Genomic DNA, 19,464 nt, shown 5'->3' with positions numbered 1-19,464 from the left:
CCAAGAGATTTTCCATTGGTCTAATGCCTAGTTGTGTTTGAAACATTGTTTTCTATTGGTTATTTTGCTCGCGTATGAGCAGAAAAGTAAAATGTGGAGTTCTTTTTTTTTTTTTTTTGCTTAACAGACCCATCGTATTTGTATCAAGACCACTCTTTATTCCAAATGCCCACCTTATCTGACTTTTTGCAAAGGTTCACCTGTCTGTGTGCAGTTCAGACTGGTCTGCCTTAGATCTGAGGGCAAAAGTCTAAAATCTAGACACAAAATTGGATTCTGACCACGGGTTAATTTTGGGTGAGAAAAAAAAATGGGTAAAAAAAATTAGGTTTTCCCTCTGTATTTTGTAGTGCAACTAGTACGTCCACATCATTTGATATCATTGTAGAGCTATACCTGTCTGCTTTTTTGTAATACCACCCACTTTGGTGTATCTTAAATGACCTTGATGCTGCAGAGCTCGAAAGTAGGGTACAGCCTCATCACACCTACAGGCGGGATTGGGGCTGAACGAGTAAACAGAATAGTACTGACACACAGAGGTTGATATGATACAGAGAAAATTAACTTTTGATGATTTCATGGTAATAATAAGTGCAATGAAGTAAAATAAATGAAAATTTAATGTCTGTTGCTTTCTGGAAAGGAAACAGATAATTAAAGTTGTAACCTAGTTTTTCCATATGTCAGTCTTTTTTTATCTTGGTAATAAATAACTATTAAATTAATTGTAAATATAAGGATTCACACATTTACAATGCTAAAATGACCTAACTGTCTGTTTGTGCATCTGCCCCTCTCTCAATTTGTTTTCTTTGCAAAGCATATATACACATCTAATTAAAACATCACTCTATTGCGACAAAACAGTTCAGCTCATGTACATCAAATACAGAACAGTGTAGTTTTATCCTTTCTCCACCTGTCCAATGCAGATTGAGAAAATCTGTCTGCAATAATATATTACAAATCTGTTTTGCTTTTATTTAATACCAAAAATGAACAAAATATGTTAAACTGTTGTACTGTGTAAAGTATAGCTCGGAACATATTCTTTCACTGGGGGTGGGACTCCATGATCTGGTTGGAGGTTCAAAGGATTATTCTTGAAACTCCCTACTTTGGGAGTGAAGAATTTCTATTTTTATATCATCAAAGTTAACTCAATTTCTAGACCATGTATTAATTCCGCCCCCCCCCCATAGTATTATCCTGCGATGAAAACTTGTGTCAGAGCAATTAAGTAAAGAGTTTCAACCATAATTTTTCCATAATGCAGCTTTTGGTTATTATATTTTATCAATGAATTAATGAAAAAGACCCTAGCCAACTACTGCATATTTCTATTTAATTATGATTAAGGTTTGACTTCAAAAGCTATAATAATAATAATAATAATAAGGACTATATTTAAAGAGGGTAATACAATTAGCTAAGAACTAATCTACCTTGATGCCCTCATGCAAAGGAATTTATTTATTTTAGCTGCATCTCTGAAGCCACTGGATATATTGGGTTTGGAAGAAGGAAATAAAGTGGGCATTTCTAATCTCAACTGGAGGTTCAAAGACATTACAATTTCAAGAAAGAGTAATTTGCAAATGAATCTTGGAAAACATTAAGAATACTTAGTCTGCTTTCCACCTGGTGCAATACTATTGAAACTGTACAGCATATATTTAAAAAACCCAGCTTTTACAGTGAAAACAAATAGAATCAACACATTGAAACTGTACAGCATATATTTAAAAAACCCAGCTTTTACAGTGAAAACAAATAGAATCAACACATTGAAATTGTACAGCATATATTTAAAAAACCCAGCTTTTACAGTGAAAACAATTAGAATCAACACACTGAAATTGTACAGCATATATTTAAAAAAAACCCAGCTTTTACAGTGAAAACAATTAGAATCAACACATTGAAATTGTACAGCATATATTTAAAAAAAACCCAGCTTTTACAGTGAAAACAATTAGAATCAACACATTGAAACTGTAAAGCATATATTTTTAAAAAAAAGCTTTTACAGTAAAAACAATTAAAATCAACATTGAAATTGTACAGCATATATTAAAAAAAAACTCCAGCTTTTACAGTGAAAACAATTAGAATCAACACACTGAAATTGTACAGCATATATTTAAAAAAAAACAGCTTTTACAGTGAAAACAATTAGAATCAACACATTGAAACTGTACAGCATATATTAAAAAACCCCAGGCTTTTACAGTGAAAACAATTAGAATCAACACACTGAAATTGTACAGCATATAATTTAAAAAAAACCAGCTTTTACAGTGAAAACAATTAGAATCAACGCATTGAAATTGTACAGACAATAAGATATTGTGACAGAAGATTTGGGACCATGATGATAGCAGTTGGACCACTAAGATATTGTGACAGAAGATTTGGGACCATGGTGATAGCAGTTGGACCAATAAGATATTGTGACAGACAATTTGGGACATTAATGATAGCAGTTGGACCACTAAGATATTGTGACGGAAGATTTGGGACCATGATGATAGCAGTTGGACCAAACTTACAAGTGAGAACATATTATACTTCGTTATATTCAGAACTGTACAAAATCCACATCTGTTTTATATATCAGGTCCCAGTGTATAAAAAATAGAATTACCTTAAACATTCTTTGTATTTTATCTCTGTCATGTTCAAATGCAGCAGCTCTTGTTAAAGCCTGGTATTTTTCTTCCACAGCTGCATCACGTTCTTGCCGCATATTATTACACGTTTTCTGAAGCACAAGGAGCTCTGCTCGTAACCTTTTATTCTCTGTCTCAAGCTTTTGTTCTTTCTTCTGCATATTGGCGATTTCGTTCTCTTTGTTTAAACGGTACATCTCAAAATCCTTTCTTATCCTCTCGACTTCTGGATTTTCCAAGTCTATTGAGAGTGCAGATCTAATAATAGATATACAAAGTATTAAAAATACTGACGGATTGGAGAGAATGAAGTGATACTAATAAACAAAATAATAGAATAGAATCCTGAGTATTGATATCTGTGGTCATTCTACAATCATTAATATACAGCTTTAAATAATCTTCATTTATACTAAGTTGCTTCCTCTGACATAATACTGCACTAATAGGACAGTGGATCTGTACCTTACTACTAAATTCATTTTTACTATAAAGTTTGTACAATTATTAGTAATACATACTATATTTAGTAAAAGAGAATGTCCATCATGAATCCCATAACTGTTTAACATATTCTAATGTCACTAACCCTCACCCCCAGTGACCCAAGGTTTAACATGCAAATTAGGTCAAATATATGGCTTGTCCTCCTGCTCTGACTGCATATATGATTTTATTAGAAAATATTAAAAAGTGTAGTTGTCAGTTAACCTTTCGTACATCTGACCTTTAACTCACCCTCCAGGGGACCCCATGGATGGGAGCAGAGGCTTGTCCCAATGTGACCTTTGACCAACCTTCCATGATACCCCAGGGATGGAAGTTAAAGTCTGCCCCAATGTGACCTCTGACCAGCCCCCAGGGATGATAGGGATGGGAAATGAGGTTTGCGCCAATCTGATCTTTGACCAACCCACTAAGGGACCTCAGGGATGGAAGCTGAGGTTTGCGCCATCTATTCTACAGACAGTAACCATAGGGTGAATGGTGTAAACAAAAGGTCTCATGAATTTTCGCCCCGACATTTAATAAATATTTTAGGGAGAAGATAGATGGATAGATGGATGGAATCTTTCCTTGATTGTTACTGAATGAATATGATGTGGCATTATACAGCAGCTTTCTGAGGCTATGCAGTTTGCATATGGGCATGCATTTGTGCCCCCCCCCCCTTTTTTTTTAGAGCAATAGCAGATTCATTCACAATTTCTATTAATCACTGTCTCTGTTGAAACAATCAAAATAGGGCTTGAATTAGGTGGCCTACAATGTTCTTGATCAGTTGTTTCATGATGTTTGCTGAAGATTAGCATCACAAAGCATGATACCTAAACTTCAATCTTGTAAAACCCTGTACCATCAAAGTAAAATTCTTTTAAAACTTTCAGCTTCTGTCCTGGCTATGTTTTCTGCAAGTCAAACTCTATATGAAATATGAGCCATGGAATATTCAGAAACATCTGGCTCCTCTACAAATTTTATAAATGTCAAGAAATGGAGATAAGGTCCAATTATTACATCTAACTTTGGGTTCATGAGCTGTATTTTGAGTTTCTTGCTAAATAAATTTAAAGGATACAGGCCTTGAACACTCTGAATTCTGAATTGATGATTTATTATTCCATTTATTGTCATGTGACTCAATGTGGGTAAGACATTTTTTAACCTTCAAAAATACTTACTGACTCAACGTGGGTTGGACTTTTTAAAATCTTCCAAAAATAATCATTGACTCAATGTGGTCTGCACTTTTTAAAAATCTTCCAAAAATAATCACTGACTCAATATGGGCTGGACTTTTTTAAAATCTTTCAAAAATAATCACTGACTCAGTGTGGTCTGTACTTTATAAAATCTTCCAAAAATAATCACTGACTCAATGTGGGCTGGACTTTTTTAAAATCTTCCAAAAATAATCACTGACTCAATGTGGGCTGGACTTTTGAAAATCTTCCAAAAATAATCATTGACACAAAGTTGGCTGGACTTTTTACAATCTTCCAAAAATAATCACTGATTGCTTGCTGAAATGCTACTCCTGAAAGCTTGAAGTTTTAGGTAAACATAATGAAGAAAAGGGAGACAATCAGGAAATATCCAAACTTTAATGCAACCAAATATTCTGAGAATAGTTCATACTGAAAAATAAAACAATCGATCAAGTATGCAATAAAAACTGGTAAAAATACCACATAGGTAAAAATAACACACAGGAAACTGAGCAGTTATGAGACTGTCCAAGAGACTGAATTGTCCAACTTAGATTTGGGAGGTTAAGTCATGGTTATTTTTGTATGCCCTTGCAGAAAGCATTTTTAGTTTGGTTCATACAGTCAATTCAGCTATATGTATACAGCAGCCCTTGATCAAAGATTAAACTGCAACAGATTAGTGCTTTTACCCCAAAAGAGCCAAGTCCTATTCTGTTGTCTTAATGGATTAATGCTAATGAAACTCTGATAACCTCTGATTGTAAGAACCACATCAATGGCTCACAGACTTAAATCTTTCAAGCTTTGATTACCTCTGATTGTAAGAACCATATCGATGGCTCACAGACTTCAATCTTTCAAGCTCTGATTACCTCAGATTGTAAGAACCATATCGATGGCTCACAGACTTCAATCTTTCAAGCTCTGATTACCTCAGATTGTAAGAACCACATCGATGGCTCAAAGACTTCAAACTTTCAAGCTCTGATTACCTCAGATTGTAAGAACCACATGGATGGCTCACAGACTTCAATCTTTCAAGCTCTGATTACCTCTGATTGTAAGAACCACATGGATGGCTCACAGACTTCAATCTTTCAAGCTCTGATTACCTCAGATTGTAAGAACCACATGGATGGCTCACAGACTTCAATCTTTCAAGCTCTGATTACCTCTGATTGTAAGAACCACATCGATGGCTGGCAGGCTTCAAACTTTTAAACTCTAATAATACTCTAACTTATGAACCACATGTATGGTTGGTTGCTTTAAACTTTTAAATACCAGTTCTTGGAAAGATGGAGTTAAAAAATCTAAACATGTTAAACAGCAGAAACAAGATTTACAAAACTGACAAAGAATTGTTACCATCTAATCTGTATAGGTGAAAATGATTCATGTAAAGAAGTCTAAAGAGAAAAATAAATGATTTTTCATATGTAACTACCGCAGACTCCCTCCTTTAGGTTTCTTTCCCAGTGACCCTACACCACTCCGTAGTCCAAGCTTTCCCCTCGGCTTCATTTCAATTGGTATCCTTTTGATGACACCATGGCTGCTACCATTCAGGTCACTTCCCAAGATGTCATCATCATCTGGGTTACGCAAAAATGAGCCACCAGTTCCCATGGTTTCAAACTGTTGTTACTTCAGTTCAGCACTGATAATTCATGTCCTTCAGATAGTTCTTGTATTTGTAGTAAACTGTAAAAGGACCAATAACTTATATAAACAACATTTAAATGCAGTAATTGTACTTGTAGTAAACTTCAAAAAAAGATAAGATTAACCAAACATGAATTGTTTTACATACAAAATGTTGTGAAGTTTTCTTTGGAAGCAAAATTACATAATTAGTACCAAAATATCTACATTTATGAAGGTAGATATTAATGATATTATATAATGCTGCAAAACTGTTAAAAGATAAGCAAACAATAAAATAAAAACAAACAAGCCACATATAAACACCAAATAACAATGCATAAATCTGAATTCAAGCACCTGGACATTTCTGTAATACTAATTCTGAGGCACACTCTTCAACTTTGAAAACAAGGAAAGCATCCAAAAATGTACATGCATTTTAAGCATTTTAGTAAACAAATAATATCAAAAAAAAATAATTAAAAAAATGAAGTAAAACTCAGACATAATGTAAATTAAAACAAAAAATGCATAAATTAAGAAGTCAATTAGTTCTGTTGGAAATAACATGAATGTAATTGTTTTAGACAACTGCCAGATTAAAACTGACCAGTATACAGATAACGAGTAAATGATTCCTACAAAAATGTCTTAAAAGTATTTATCAAAAATACATGTACGTCTATCAAATACTTATAACCCATTATGCATATTACACTATGTTATGAGTGTCCAACATGACATTTGTGAAAAAGGTACTTGATAACAATTGGGCCACGGTGGGCTCAAAATGTGGACAAAGTGTCTTTTTCCTCAAGTTCTAATAGGATACAACGATGGAAAAACAGGGAAAAGTGAGTTAGAGGAAAATTAAGTAATGGCAAAACAAGTTCATTAATAGCTGGTATTTTGCCAGCTATGCATTGTAACAAGATCACTGGGTGGGATTTTCAGATTCACAACAGGACACTTTTGATGATGATATAAATACAATGTTTAATAACGGATGATCAAATAGAAATATGTGCATGTATATATAATCCAAATATTGGATTAATTAACATAAGAACGCATAGACTTAATGATGAAAACTACAAATAAATTAATTTAGCAAATACAAAGACAACGGGTGAATGGTTCACAACGATTTGACAATGAAACGATGGATATAGTTTACTCAGGTAGTAAACAATGTAAATTTTACTCGTGTAGTAAAATGTATTCAATCAGGTAGTGAAATTATGGTGATAAAAAAAGAGGGACAGATATGCAACTTATCTTTACAGTCCCGAAAGATACACTGGGTTTTACGAACCCCAAAATTAGCCCATGGCTAACAAATTACATGTAAAGAGATACACTCCGTCATCAGTACACTTTGTTTCAGCTCCACGGCTGTTACAGTTCAGCTTTACAGCTGCTACAGACTCCGGACAATTGGAACACTTCGAAACACTATGAACATTAGGCCCTCCAGACATTAGACACTCCGGACTTTAGACACTCTGGACATCCTGGACATTAGATACTCCGGACACCCTGGACATTTGACACTAGACACTCCAGACATTAGACACTAGACATCAGACACTAAGGACATTAGACCCTCCAGACACTAGACACTCCAGACATCAGTCGACACTGGACATTAGACACTCTGGACAACTCCAGACATTCGACACTAGACAGCTCTACAGCTGACGATGTGCAAGTCCTTGAAGCAGACTGCCGGCTGACAAGACTTATCCATATTGTAAAGAAATGTAGATACGGTGCAGTATTTATACACAGTCTGTGCACTGTAGGCATTCAGTTCATCCCATCAACAGCACTTCGCACGTGCGGCATGGGATGAACCTAACTCACTACTTCGAAATATGACACAAAATACATAAATCACCCTCGGGTATCGTTGTACACAAAAAACGAAACCCGAGTACATGTATTCAATAAATAAAAGAGTTTAATTCCGTGACATGCATTATGACATGCATTAAACAGTATTAAGATGGCAGGGGAAACTTTCATAATTGGCCACTGTCAAATTTCTTAACTTAAGGCTATGGAGTGACTTTTTCAGTTATTATTGTTTACTAATTAAAGATATGGATATATTTGTGAACTCTGTGTTTTGGGCTTGTATTGTTCTTGAAAAAGATGCTAGGCATGTACACCACCCATGGCTTTTCTGCAGTATGTAGATAGTGAAATACCAATAGTAGGCTAGGAAGAAGAGCCAGCCCCCCCCCCCCCCATTGTAGTAAACAAGTGGGTTCAGGGAAAGCAGAATATCTCAAAAAGAACTTGGATGGCCATGATTTTCAATTGCATCAGTCTGTTTAGTACACAATGTTCTGCAGAATTATCACCTATGAGAGGGGCTTGTGTTTGCGCTGTGAACATCATGTGGTGTTAAAAATGACCTTCAGACATGAAAAATGCATAATTGGGGTGCATAATTTTCTTTTGCTATGTACTGCCACTGACTTCTCTGGACCTTTTTGACATCAATAGTATATTTTATTTATGATTTTTTAACTAGGCTGGTGAATGCGTTATTAAATTTGTGCATAAAAACTGTCCCTTGCGCCCCACACAATACAAACTACCCACCATATTTTATGAAAACATCCAATGTTCATTCCAGAAATGGAAAATATGGGAACCTACTGCCCATACCAAGTCAAAAAGTTAGGAAACTTATCCTTACCTGTTTCTTGTTTATTCAACAAATTCAAACACATCTCATTATCTCTGGCAATGGTGTCATGGATTTATTAAATTAGATACAAAATATTCACTTTTCCAGCATTATTTAGTTGTTGCAGGATAATGTTTTTTGCATACATGGAAGCTGAAGCAAACCATATAATAGTCTGACTCAGTATATATTGCTTGGAAATTGATTATTTATTGTACAAATTAATTACTACATGACCCAAATACCTGTGATCATTATCAGTTTACCCTGTAGTGAACTTTCTTACTTCGATCTGAATTCTTCATGCCCTAAAAAACATTAACCTCTAAAAATTAATTTGGACAACATTTGCATCAACATTTTTACCCCCCCGCCCCCCGTGTACTACTTTGGAAATGAAAACAGCAGTATTCTTGCTAATGATTTTTTCCTCTCTTTACTTATTTTAATAATGGTGTCGAAAAAGTACTCTTTGTTGGTGACTAAGATAATGAAACTGTTTTATACTTCTTTTGGCAACAAAATCAGTCACTCTATTCTGCAATGCACTCAATTCATCTGTCAAAAATGGGCCATAACAATCTTCAATCATTATTTGCTTGGGTCTTTTTTATCCACCTTACTTGTGCAATGAAGGAAGATTTTTTTCCCATCAATGATCTAAAGTAAGGGTCATTGTTAGAAGGACAAGTCTTTCATGAACCCTGAATATCAAAAACTTACTGTCCTAAATCTAAACAAAAGCAGACTTTGCCACACATTACTGTAGACATGCTTGTTCAAGAAAAGTAGAATATCTCAGGAACAGCCTGGATGGCAATTATATTGAACTGCATCAAGCTGTTTAGCATCGTGTTTTTCAAAATTATCACTTTGGTCAAGGCGTTGCATTTGCACTATGAGCATCACTTTGTGTCCACAACAAACTTTGGACATGAAAAATGATGTATAAATTTGGGTTGGGGTGCATAAACTTCTTTTGTGATTAACTTCTCCTGATTTGTAAGGTATTGATGTTTTTTTTTATTATAGCTATCCATTAAGAATGACCTTTATGACCTCACTTGTGTATTTTACTTTCAATGAATTTTATATCTGGCAGGTGGATTCAGCGTATCAGCCCTTTGCACCCTTAGATAACCGCTATGTAGTACTAGGATTAATATGCCTACTTCATGGACCGTGTTGTTGTTATAGAGTTTAATGCCATTTTTCAGCAGAAGATAGGCTATACATGGCGGCCAGTATCAATGGTAGAGGAAGAACCAGGGAAAACCCCATAAAGAACCACCAACCCACGAGAAGCTACTGGCAAGCTTTCTCACATACCCACATTGGCCTAGCCTGAGACTTGAAACCATACAGAGGTGAGATGGTAGTGATCCGTAACTGTTAGCACTTTATCAATGGAGGAGCTGGGACTAATTCACATCTGGTGCTTTTTCAGCATATTGTCAAAAAGTTTGAAGACATTCCATAAATATATAATGAAAGAAATTAAATAGTCTTTATTTAATACCAGAACTGCTGAATTTCATTGTAGAAATACATCATGTCAAATAGTGTTTACTTCTTCATCCAATATTTTTTGTTTTGGACCATCTGCCATATTAGTTCATCTAATAACTAGTATCATTTTCAGCATTAATTTTTTTTTTGTACCATAGAAGGACCATTCATCCTTATTTGGAAATGTAAACAGATCGTAGTAGCAACCCCAGTCATTTTTGTGATATTGAAATAACTGCAAACACTTCATTTCTTCATATAGATCTGTTTAACAGCATTCCAAAACAGTTTAATGTTTTAAAATATTTCTATTAGAAAAAAACATGCAATTTTTAAGTTCCAAAATGTTTGCAAATTTCTAGAATTTGTGTCTGATATAAATGTATTTAGATTATGTGGCAGTCATTAAACCAATGTAAAATGGTCTTTCCATAAAAAAAAATGTTATAACTTTCTTTTTTGTTGAGATATTAATATGAAATTTGATATTCTGATTGCATTTTTCCTGCTGAATTCATTGCTCTCATTAAATCTGTTGTCGTACTTAAATATTTTCATTTATAAATTAAAAGCATATAAACATTTCGCAACTTTTATGACATTTAACTTAATACAAATATGTCACAATAGCAATAGTTCATATCTATGTAAAACAACTTTGAAAACAACAAAAATGCAATGTTTATTCATAACTGTCATTAAAACAATGTTGCAAGATCTAATCTCAAACATGCTGTGATGTTAAACAATGTCACTAATTCCTTGTATAGAAGAAAAAGATATTAAAAACTAGAGAATAACTGACAATAAAATGTACCGTAAGCATATATAAAACTAACATCTATGCATAACCATACATTTTATATTCCAGCCCTAGTCATGCTTTTATTACAAGTATGCACATTTAAATTTTTCATACTGCTTTCCAATTCAGAGAACTCTTTGATGAACCTTTGTCAACCTGAATTTAGGCAATCGGGAATAAACTTGTTTGTCAAAATAAACTGCTTATCAACAATTTGTTTGTCTACCCTAAAAGGCCACTGAAAGTACCCTTCCTTTCTACATGGTGTTATGAACTTAACACATGCTGTTTTATCATCCTTTAATTTTTCAACAATACCAGGATACCAGGATGCAATAGCCACATACTCATTTTCTCTGAACACGTGGTTTAATCAAATCCTTTATAACCTAAGTCACAAGACACAGAATCGTCTGAAACTCTGCACCATTTCTTTTTGTCCCTTTCAAGAGCAGAGCCTTTCCTTTTTGTCTTTCTTTGTGACCATTTCTTTGTGAATTTCAGGTACAACATTTTTTCCAGTTGATATGTGGTCTTGTCACATTTCCCGATCAGCTTTTCTTGCCGAAAACACAATATCATGACTATTTTCAGGCTACATTTCACTTAGCCATTTCATCATGGGAATTGTGTTCTGTTTCAACAACTGTACAAATGTATGGTGGTGCATTGATGCACTAGGTCGCCTCCTCTAACTGCTGTCCAGATCACCAAAGTGATGCTCACATCCAAGATTAGTAACATGCATGAAATTTATTCTCAGTTCTTCCATTTCACTGATCATTTAAGCATCGACATGGAACTTTCCATCATCAAGAAGAGTCTATCAGCTGTTTGTCGATTACAGTTATGATGGGCTTCAACAACTGACCTCTGGTCTCTTCTTTGATTGAAAACAGAGTCAGCTAACCACATTGAGTCAGTTAACCTTTGATGATGATTGACCTTCCAATATCCAAGGGGTCGTTTGGTGACCAATTTTCATTTTGGTTCAGAAGATGAGTGGGTGTTTCCATACACTGTTCAAAGAAGTGTTTCATTTCCAGAAGATGTGTGGAAAGGTCTAGATATTACTTTGCCTGTGGTGATGAGATTCCAGTATGGTACTGATAGTTTCATGAAAAATAGACCAAAGCACTGTAAAAATGCACAGACCATGTCAGACATTAAATCTGTTAATAGAGATTTTAGTTTCAGATTGGGATTGTCCACTGTCTCAATAACATTTATGAAGTCCTGTCTATGGATAAATACTTCAGCCGAATTTTCAAAACTGCATTGAAACCTGTTGTCTCTGTAATTTTCTATTACTGACTTAATACCACTTGCCATGCAGTGTGCATCCCACCTGTCCCGTATTCCAAACGTGATCACCAGCTGGCCCAAATACTTCTGATGTTGTACGAACAACCTGCTCAATGACAGCTTCCTTTTTACTCCAACACTGGAACACTGGTAGAGCATCATGCCCAGCAGGTTCCACTGAATCAACTAGTTCGGTTTCTAATTTTTTCATGCCGGGTTTGGTGTAGCTATGAAAGCCAAGAAGCACATGAGCCATACAGTAGAAATGATGAACAATACCCTTGTCTCCTTCAAAGTCTTTCAGAATATCATCACGCTATTCATCTAACAGCTTACTGGCCAATTTATCATTGCTGGCTCTATTGCTCATTATGTAAGATAATTTCTCTAAAGACCAGGCCACAAATCTTGCTTCATCTTCTGTTTCTACCTTGACTAAGTTTGCATGAAGTTTACCGAGCTCATTTTTCATAACATTATTTATGCTTGAGTGGTTGTTGGGTTTGGCAAATCTGAGCTGTCTAAACTTTTTCCTAATATATGTCATAACATAGACTGAATTACTGGAGACACATTCTCAACATCAACTTCTAACCCAACCAGTTCAATCACACAAAGATGAACCTCATGGCTATAGCTCCCATCTTCAGTTTTGGTCTTTATATTTTCATTTATAATTTCATCAACATCTTCTTCAAGTTCTGTACTTTTTTCTCCTTATCTAGTATTTGAGATCTAATCATTTCACAGTTGTTAAATTTTGTATCACTTCTTTCAGCATCATCAGGTATTACAGAGTCTCTTTGTTTCAATTTTAAGTGGAGAGTTTTAATTTCATTTCTTAAATAACTGTGCTTTTATGATGGAACAAGAGCTTTGATTTCTCACTTTTTCTATTCTCAAAAATAACTCCGACTTCCTCTGTCAATGCAGTAATTTTGTCGGTTGAAGCTTGGTTCTCATTAGTCACAATTTCAAGCTTTAATTCACTTTCAATTCTTCAGTCATCCTCTTAATTGGTTCTCTTGTCTGCTGACTAATCGTTTCAAGTCATGCAAAGCATGCAAGTGTTTCTTTGAGGTCTCATCTCTTTTATTTACATTCCGCATGGAATAATGACCAATCCTGTTTTTAATGTTTTCTAACTTTTCAGTATCTGCTGCAATTTTCTTCTGAAGTTTTTGGCATTATTTCAAATGTTTCTTATTTGAATACTTAAGTTAGTTTCCTTATTCAGAATTTCATCATCATTGTCATCACTGTTAACAAGATTACCACTTACTTGAACACCAACATGTTTCTTCTTAGTACAAAAATTATTTTCACTTAAATTTTCATTTTGCATCTGCTGAATAGTTTCATTTGGAACTGCTTCATCACAAAACAACGTTCAGTGTTTTTAGTGGTCAAATATGGGCTTATTGTGGCACCCATTAGTTCCTTTACATTTTTAAACCCAGGTGACAAGTCTTTTTTTCTGTTCACATACTCTACTAACTTTTGTTTTATGAGATTTCACATTCACACATTCAAAGTTGGAGTTCAACTTTGAAATAATATTGAACAAGGCATATGAGTTTTTGCCACGGTGTTCAATGTATGAATTTATTTCAAGTACAAGTCCATTCGTTAGGTCATGAATAGGATTTCAAGTTGGTTTCATCTTCTAAATCCTGTGATGTTATATTTAGCTCCTTGCAGAATGGACCAGGGAGTGCAGCCATCTTTCACTTAGAACTAACATTTCAATATCATATACCTGCAAATTTTTTTTTATCACTTTCAAACTTTGTATTTTTTTGTTTTGTATTTTGAAAACATTATTGATCCTATCAAATGTTATCAATGCATTCGGAATTTAAGAACTCACTTTAAGTGAGAATGTAGTTAATTTTCTACACTCATCAAAGTAAAAAAAATTGTCATACTGAAACTTTGTGATCTTTTCCATCTGCTGAATAGTTTCCTTTGGAAATGCTTCATCACAAAACAATGTTCAGTTTTTTTAGTAGTCAAATATGGGCTGAATGTGGGCTGATAGTGATGCGATTTTTTTATCATTATTTCATCAGACAATGTCCCATTTCAAAATGTAAACAAATGCAATAACATAATGCATATAAGGTTGAACATATTTTAAAACCGATGACTGTTTGTCAGTTCAGATATTTACAGCATTGACAACTTAAGCCTATTTATAGTGGACAAAAATCTATGTTTTGCGTGTTCATTTTGCGACTGTATACTATCTAAACTGTACAACAAATGTTCATACAATAAAAACTATAAACAAAATCATCTTAACATGCTCATCTGACACATCAGTTTGTAAGAAATTAATAATAAGTCAATTGTGGAAAAGTCGACATTGTTATCAGCTGTTAGAAAATTCAAATATGACAGACAATGTCAACACGGGGAGATTCAAATTTTCTACAAATTCAATGCTCAATGCGATTGGTTTATAAATGTTTCTGATATATAAATTTGCTAGCAAAATAAAGCTTGGAATATGCCAAATTTGATTATATATGATGCATTTATTTAAATTGCCAAACTTTTGGTAAATCTGCATAAAGTTTGAGGGATTATTTCTTTGTGTAGGAATATCATAGGAATGTGCTACAACCACAGACTGAATTGTTTACATCTCTAATTGGATTGAAAATTTCATGAATATTCATGAAGTTTTAATAACCCATATTTTGTAATAAAGAAGAGAGGTGTCACATGACCACGGCATGATCAATGCTTGTTTCCAATGACATGTGAACTCTGTTACTTTTGATGATTATAAAGTAATAAATCCATTAATATAGTGTCAAATATAAAAAGAAAACATGCACATTATAGATAATTTTATGAGATTTTACAATATATAAAATGTGTTTCAATCAGATGACATGTATTGATGCTGTAATGAAAATTCTACACATGGTCAACAGTTTCATCAGATTATTAGGTAAACTGTCATCTTGTCCATGTTAGACTGGGGTTGCTAATTGTAGTAAATAGGGCATGCATTGAAGAACATATTGCAGAACATCCAAATATGGTACAACAAGCCTTATTTGGAAAATTAATTACTATGAGAACCTTGTGTTATCTGTCATGGTTGACAATGTATGGTTAGCATAAACATACCAATAGAATTACATTATAAAAGCTTAGCTGAATTTCTGAAAAGCATCATTCTACATCAGCACTAGATTTCTGCTTTATTTGTTGCATTGCAAGGTATAGACCTTTTTCAGGAAGTCGAATCTGGGGTTTTCCACTCCAATATTTAATACATGCGCAATCAACGTAGGGCAACTTTTAAGCGATTGTCATTAACATAATCAATGTTTGTGAAGAAAGTTTCAAATAAATTTGTAGAGGTTTGACACCTGTACACCCTTCACAGAAATAGTGTGTTTAAAAATCACAAGTAAATAGTTCAGTAACCTGCCTAAAACAGAAAAGTAGATATGAGCACAAAAAGCATCAGAGAGGACCAGTGCAGCGGACAGGATTTATGGTCCCTAGGAAAAATTATCCAGTAGGTCCCAATGAATCACAAATGAAAATAATGGTGGACCCCCTGACTGTTATGGTCCCCTCTAATTTGTCCTACCCTGTCCGCAGTCCTGGATAGGACTTACAAAGTTGGATGATCTATTTCTGAAAGGAAAGAGGTGGGTGGATGATTTTCTTACATGACCAGAATTACAATTTGTACAAATCTATGTGTATTTAGATGACTCTTCAAGGCTATATACTAGTGAAAACATGAGGACTAAAAATTCTCTTTGTTGCATATAATTAATTTCATAGTGGATGAATACATAATGGTAAACACAGCATCATCAATGCCAAGGTAATCAGATCCCATGCCCAATCCAAGAAGTTACACACAGCTGATAGTACTGTAGCAACTGGCCATTGCAAATGTATCGCAGGATAAGTGTAACTCATCATTACTATCCAAATTTGTTCAAGGAGTTAGCAAACTAAGGAGAGAGAGAGAGTGAGAAATAGAGACAGACAGAGAGAGAGAGAGAGAGAGTAAATTCCTTAGCCAACTGAATGTATCATAAGCAGGTTTGGGATTCACATTCATTCCCATTTAATTTATTAACCAAATGGCAAGTCTTTGAGGAATCTGCAAAAAATGTGATGTGCTGCCTTTGGTGTTCATTTTTTGCTGCTAATTAGACAAGTTAACTTGTTTATTTTTGGATTATTCATTACCATGCAGTCACAAAGACTCATATGGGGGGGGGGGGAGAAATGGAGTTAAGATGAGAGTCACGATGCAGTAACACAAAGCAATAGATACTCATTTATTGTTAAAAATACTTGATGAAAATGTACAGTTCAACTCTTGTACTTGTGGGCTGTCATACTATTGTTTACTACTATCTGTGTGATCTATAACGACAAATGTTCTATTCATGTAAGAACTGTAGGTCACTCGAGTTGCCCTACGTCAAATGCACATGACTGTACCGGATGCGGCTATGGGATAGATTTGGCCAGCTAAAACTAGAATCTGAAAATTATCTATAGGATGTTTGAGGCTACCAAATTGTACCTAATGATATGCTTAAGTATTTTAAAATATGCAGTTTTTAAGGAGTAATATATTTTCTTTTTGATTTACCATGGTTTTACTATTATATAATTGTTCCCCCCCCCATAATCCCTAACATATTATGTAAAGAGTTGATCAAAAGTTGAAATCTAAAAATAGTATGGGGTCAAAATTTCTGATATTTGGAAATCTGCAGTTTTCTTGTCAACAATGGGTAAATTACAATCTTTTAAAAAAAGACATTTTTTTTTATAGTACCTTAAACTAAACAAATGTTGACAGAGTTTGTGACCCCCTCGTGATAATCAGGTTATAACTTAGAAATTAATGAAATTACTATATTTTGTACATTTTCATATCCTTTATCCTTTCTGTTTTTAAAATCGGTAGGAACAAACAAACAGGATGGTGTGTGAATACAAAAGTGATACACGAATGTCTAACAGCTAAAAACTTAGCAAGAACCTCTTTAACTTTTAACATTTTCAGTGTTCTCATAGTCCTACAATATAAGACATCAACCCTGAAATTTATGTTGCTTGGGGTCATATCCAAACAACAAAAATATCAGCATGGACGTATTAACGTAAAATTGTGTTGGCATACTGACAACTGTTAGGTCCACCAAAATAATTTCAGCAGCGTTTGTCAGGAATAAAATACTAACAGTTTCCATTTAGTCACAACAAAGGAGATAACACCTACTCATTGTGAATTAAACTGCTTCAAATCCATTAAAATTATAATTATAATTTGGGAAGGAACGCCAAGAACAACACTGCACTCCATTTTCGTTGTTGACATCCGGATATGATATTAGCGGCGAGTAAAACTCATATTACTGTTTTTAATTTGCCTTAAGTTCGTATGGAACCGTCATTGGCGGTTCGTCCGCTCTCATTTGTTCCATTAATCCCGTTCTGCATAACTACATTTAGGTTTGTCTCCACCAAATTCATTTTGGTTTAGCCATTTACTATTTATATCCTACTGAGAGTGGAGGGGTAACTTTCTTCCGTTGTAAACAATGAAGATCCAACTATTTCGATGTCTAAGTTGTTTGCGATCTCAAGGCAGCCTACTTTATATCTGAATAATTAGTTTCGTTGTTGCTGTTGTTGACGATGGTGGTTTTTAATCCCATACTAGTGTCAAGGTTGGGACCCTAGGTATTATCGTCTACGCATACTATAAAAATGACCCTTTATCGGAAGAGGAAGTTGAGCACAGTATACTTCGACTGAGATCTGAAAAGGCTTGCGGTCCAGATGGGATAGGAATTGACTTTTTCGAGGAAAAAATGCCACTTTTCACACCACTGTTAGTAGCATTTTAAACAAGTTTTTAATACTGGTATTGTTCCTTGTTCATGTGGAGAAGGTATTACATGGCCACTGTTATATATATATATATATATATATATATATATATATATATATATATATATATATATATATATATATATATATTATGTGTGCTAATTTTGATGATTATAGATTGCGAGGGTCATTTATTAAGGAACATTAAATACTAATTTTCTTCATAGATGTGAGTTTGAACTTTAAGATGAGGCCATTTTAGTGGACACATTACATGTACATGGTTCAATATAGAAGTAAACATACTGATGCAATAGGAGTATAGGTCATGTGTTTTCTGGAAAAACCATGATGACCTAATTCCTGACTGGCTAGCTGCTAAAGTACTTGACCATGTTTATCAAGATTGATTTAGAAATGATTATGCGTCTCTCATCTCTGTATATATTACGTTATAGATTTTTTATATAATAGATGACTTGTTGAAAATTAATTATTTTATAGAATAAATATCAGTCTTAGGGGAGAAAAATATTCGTGTTCAGTTCAGTTTAGAGGATTTAATTTATTTGTTTTGATTATTCATTGAAGTTACAAAGTGTTAAGGCTTTAGAATTTAGTAGCTGTTTTGGAATTCCTGTGAATTCATTTAGGGAAATTTTGATTTTATCATTATTATACATGAATACTATTTTCACATCTGCACAATAAATTCAGCTTAATTCTGCACACCAATGGAACTCATTTGGAATACTGGATACTTTGTGAATTTTGATAGAACAGTTAGGATTAATTAGAATTTCATTCACCTAATTGTAATTTATTTGTAATTTTTTCACTTTCTGATTTAGAGAAATAAATTATTTGTTCAGTTTTACAAAACTTGTTGGTTTTCACTTTTTTCTGTTACTTTGTTTAATATCACATAGTCGTAACACAACTAAAAATGGGTCTTTAAGCGAGCTAAACAATTCAAGGGGTATATCATTGATTGATGTTATGTGTAATATCTTTACCTCTAATTTAAAGAAGTGTTTATGCGAATGGACTGGAAATAACTGCATTATTGATGAAGATCGAGCTGGGTTTCGGAGGGATGTTCCGCTGCTGATACAATAGTAGTGAAGGGGGGCACTTTAGCCTCAATGGGAATTAGCATTAAAAACACCCTTGGGTCAGATTAGCCTCAATGGAAATTTAACATGGAGAAAAATC

At 34.1% G+C, this 19,464-nt stretch overlaps 1 protein-coding gene and 1 pseudogene across 2 annotated transcripts in view; both read right to left on the bottom strand.

The window, feature by feature from the left end:
• LOC149790607 (nephrocystin-3-like) overlaps nucleotides 1–18,367 on the bottom strand; it is a 129,222-nt gene extending 110,855 nt beyond the window's left edge. For both annotated transcript variants that reach the window (XM_089972710.1, XM_089972711.1), the window contains exons 1-3: nucleotides 17,636–18,367; nucleotides 5,835–6,091; nucleotides 2,651–2,933 (exon numbers count right to left, since the gene is read on the bottom strand). In XM_089972710.1, coding sequence (XP_089828836.1) covers nucleotides 2,651–2,933; nucleotides 5,835–6,016 — 465 coding nt within the window. In that variant the 5' untranslated portion in view covers nucleotides 6,017–6,091; nucleotides 17,636–18,367. The remainder of the gene's footprint in view (nucleotides 1–2,650; nucleotides 2,934–5,834; nucleotides 6,092–17,635) is intronic.
• Nucleotides 10,902–13,097, bottom strand: LOC149790608 (uncharacterized; annotated as a pseudogene).
• Nucleotides 18,368–19,464: the final 1,097 nt, after the last annotated feature.

Source organism: Sinohyriopsis cumingii, chromosome 10 (genome assembly GCF_028554795.1).
Source record: "Sinohyriopsis cumingii isolate HCF-2022 chromosome 10, ASM2855479v2, whole genome shotgun sequence".
Taxonomy (NCBI): Eukaryota; Metazoa; Mollusca; class Bivalvia; order Unionida; family Unionidae; genus Sinohyriopsis; species Sinohyriopsis cumingii.
This window is presented reverse-complemented; position numbering and strand designations above follow the sequence as displayed.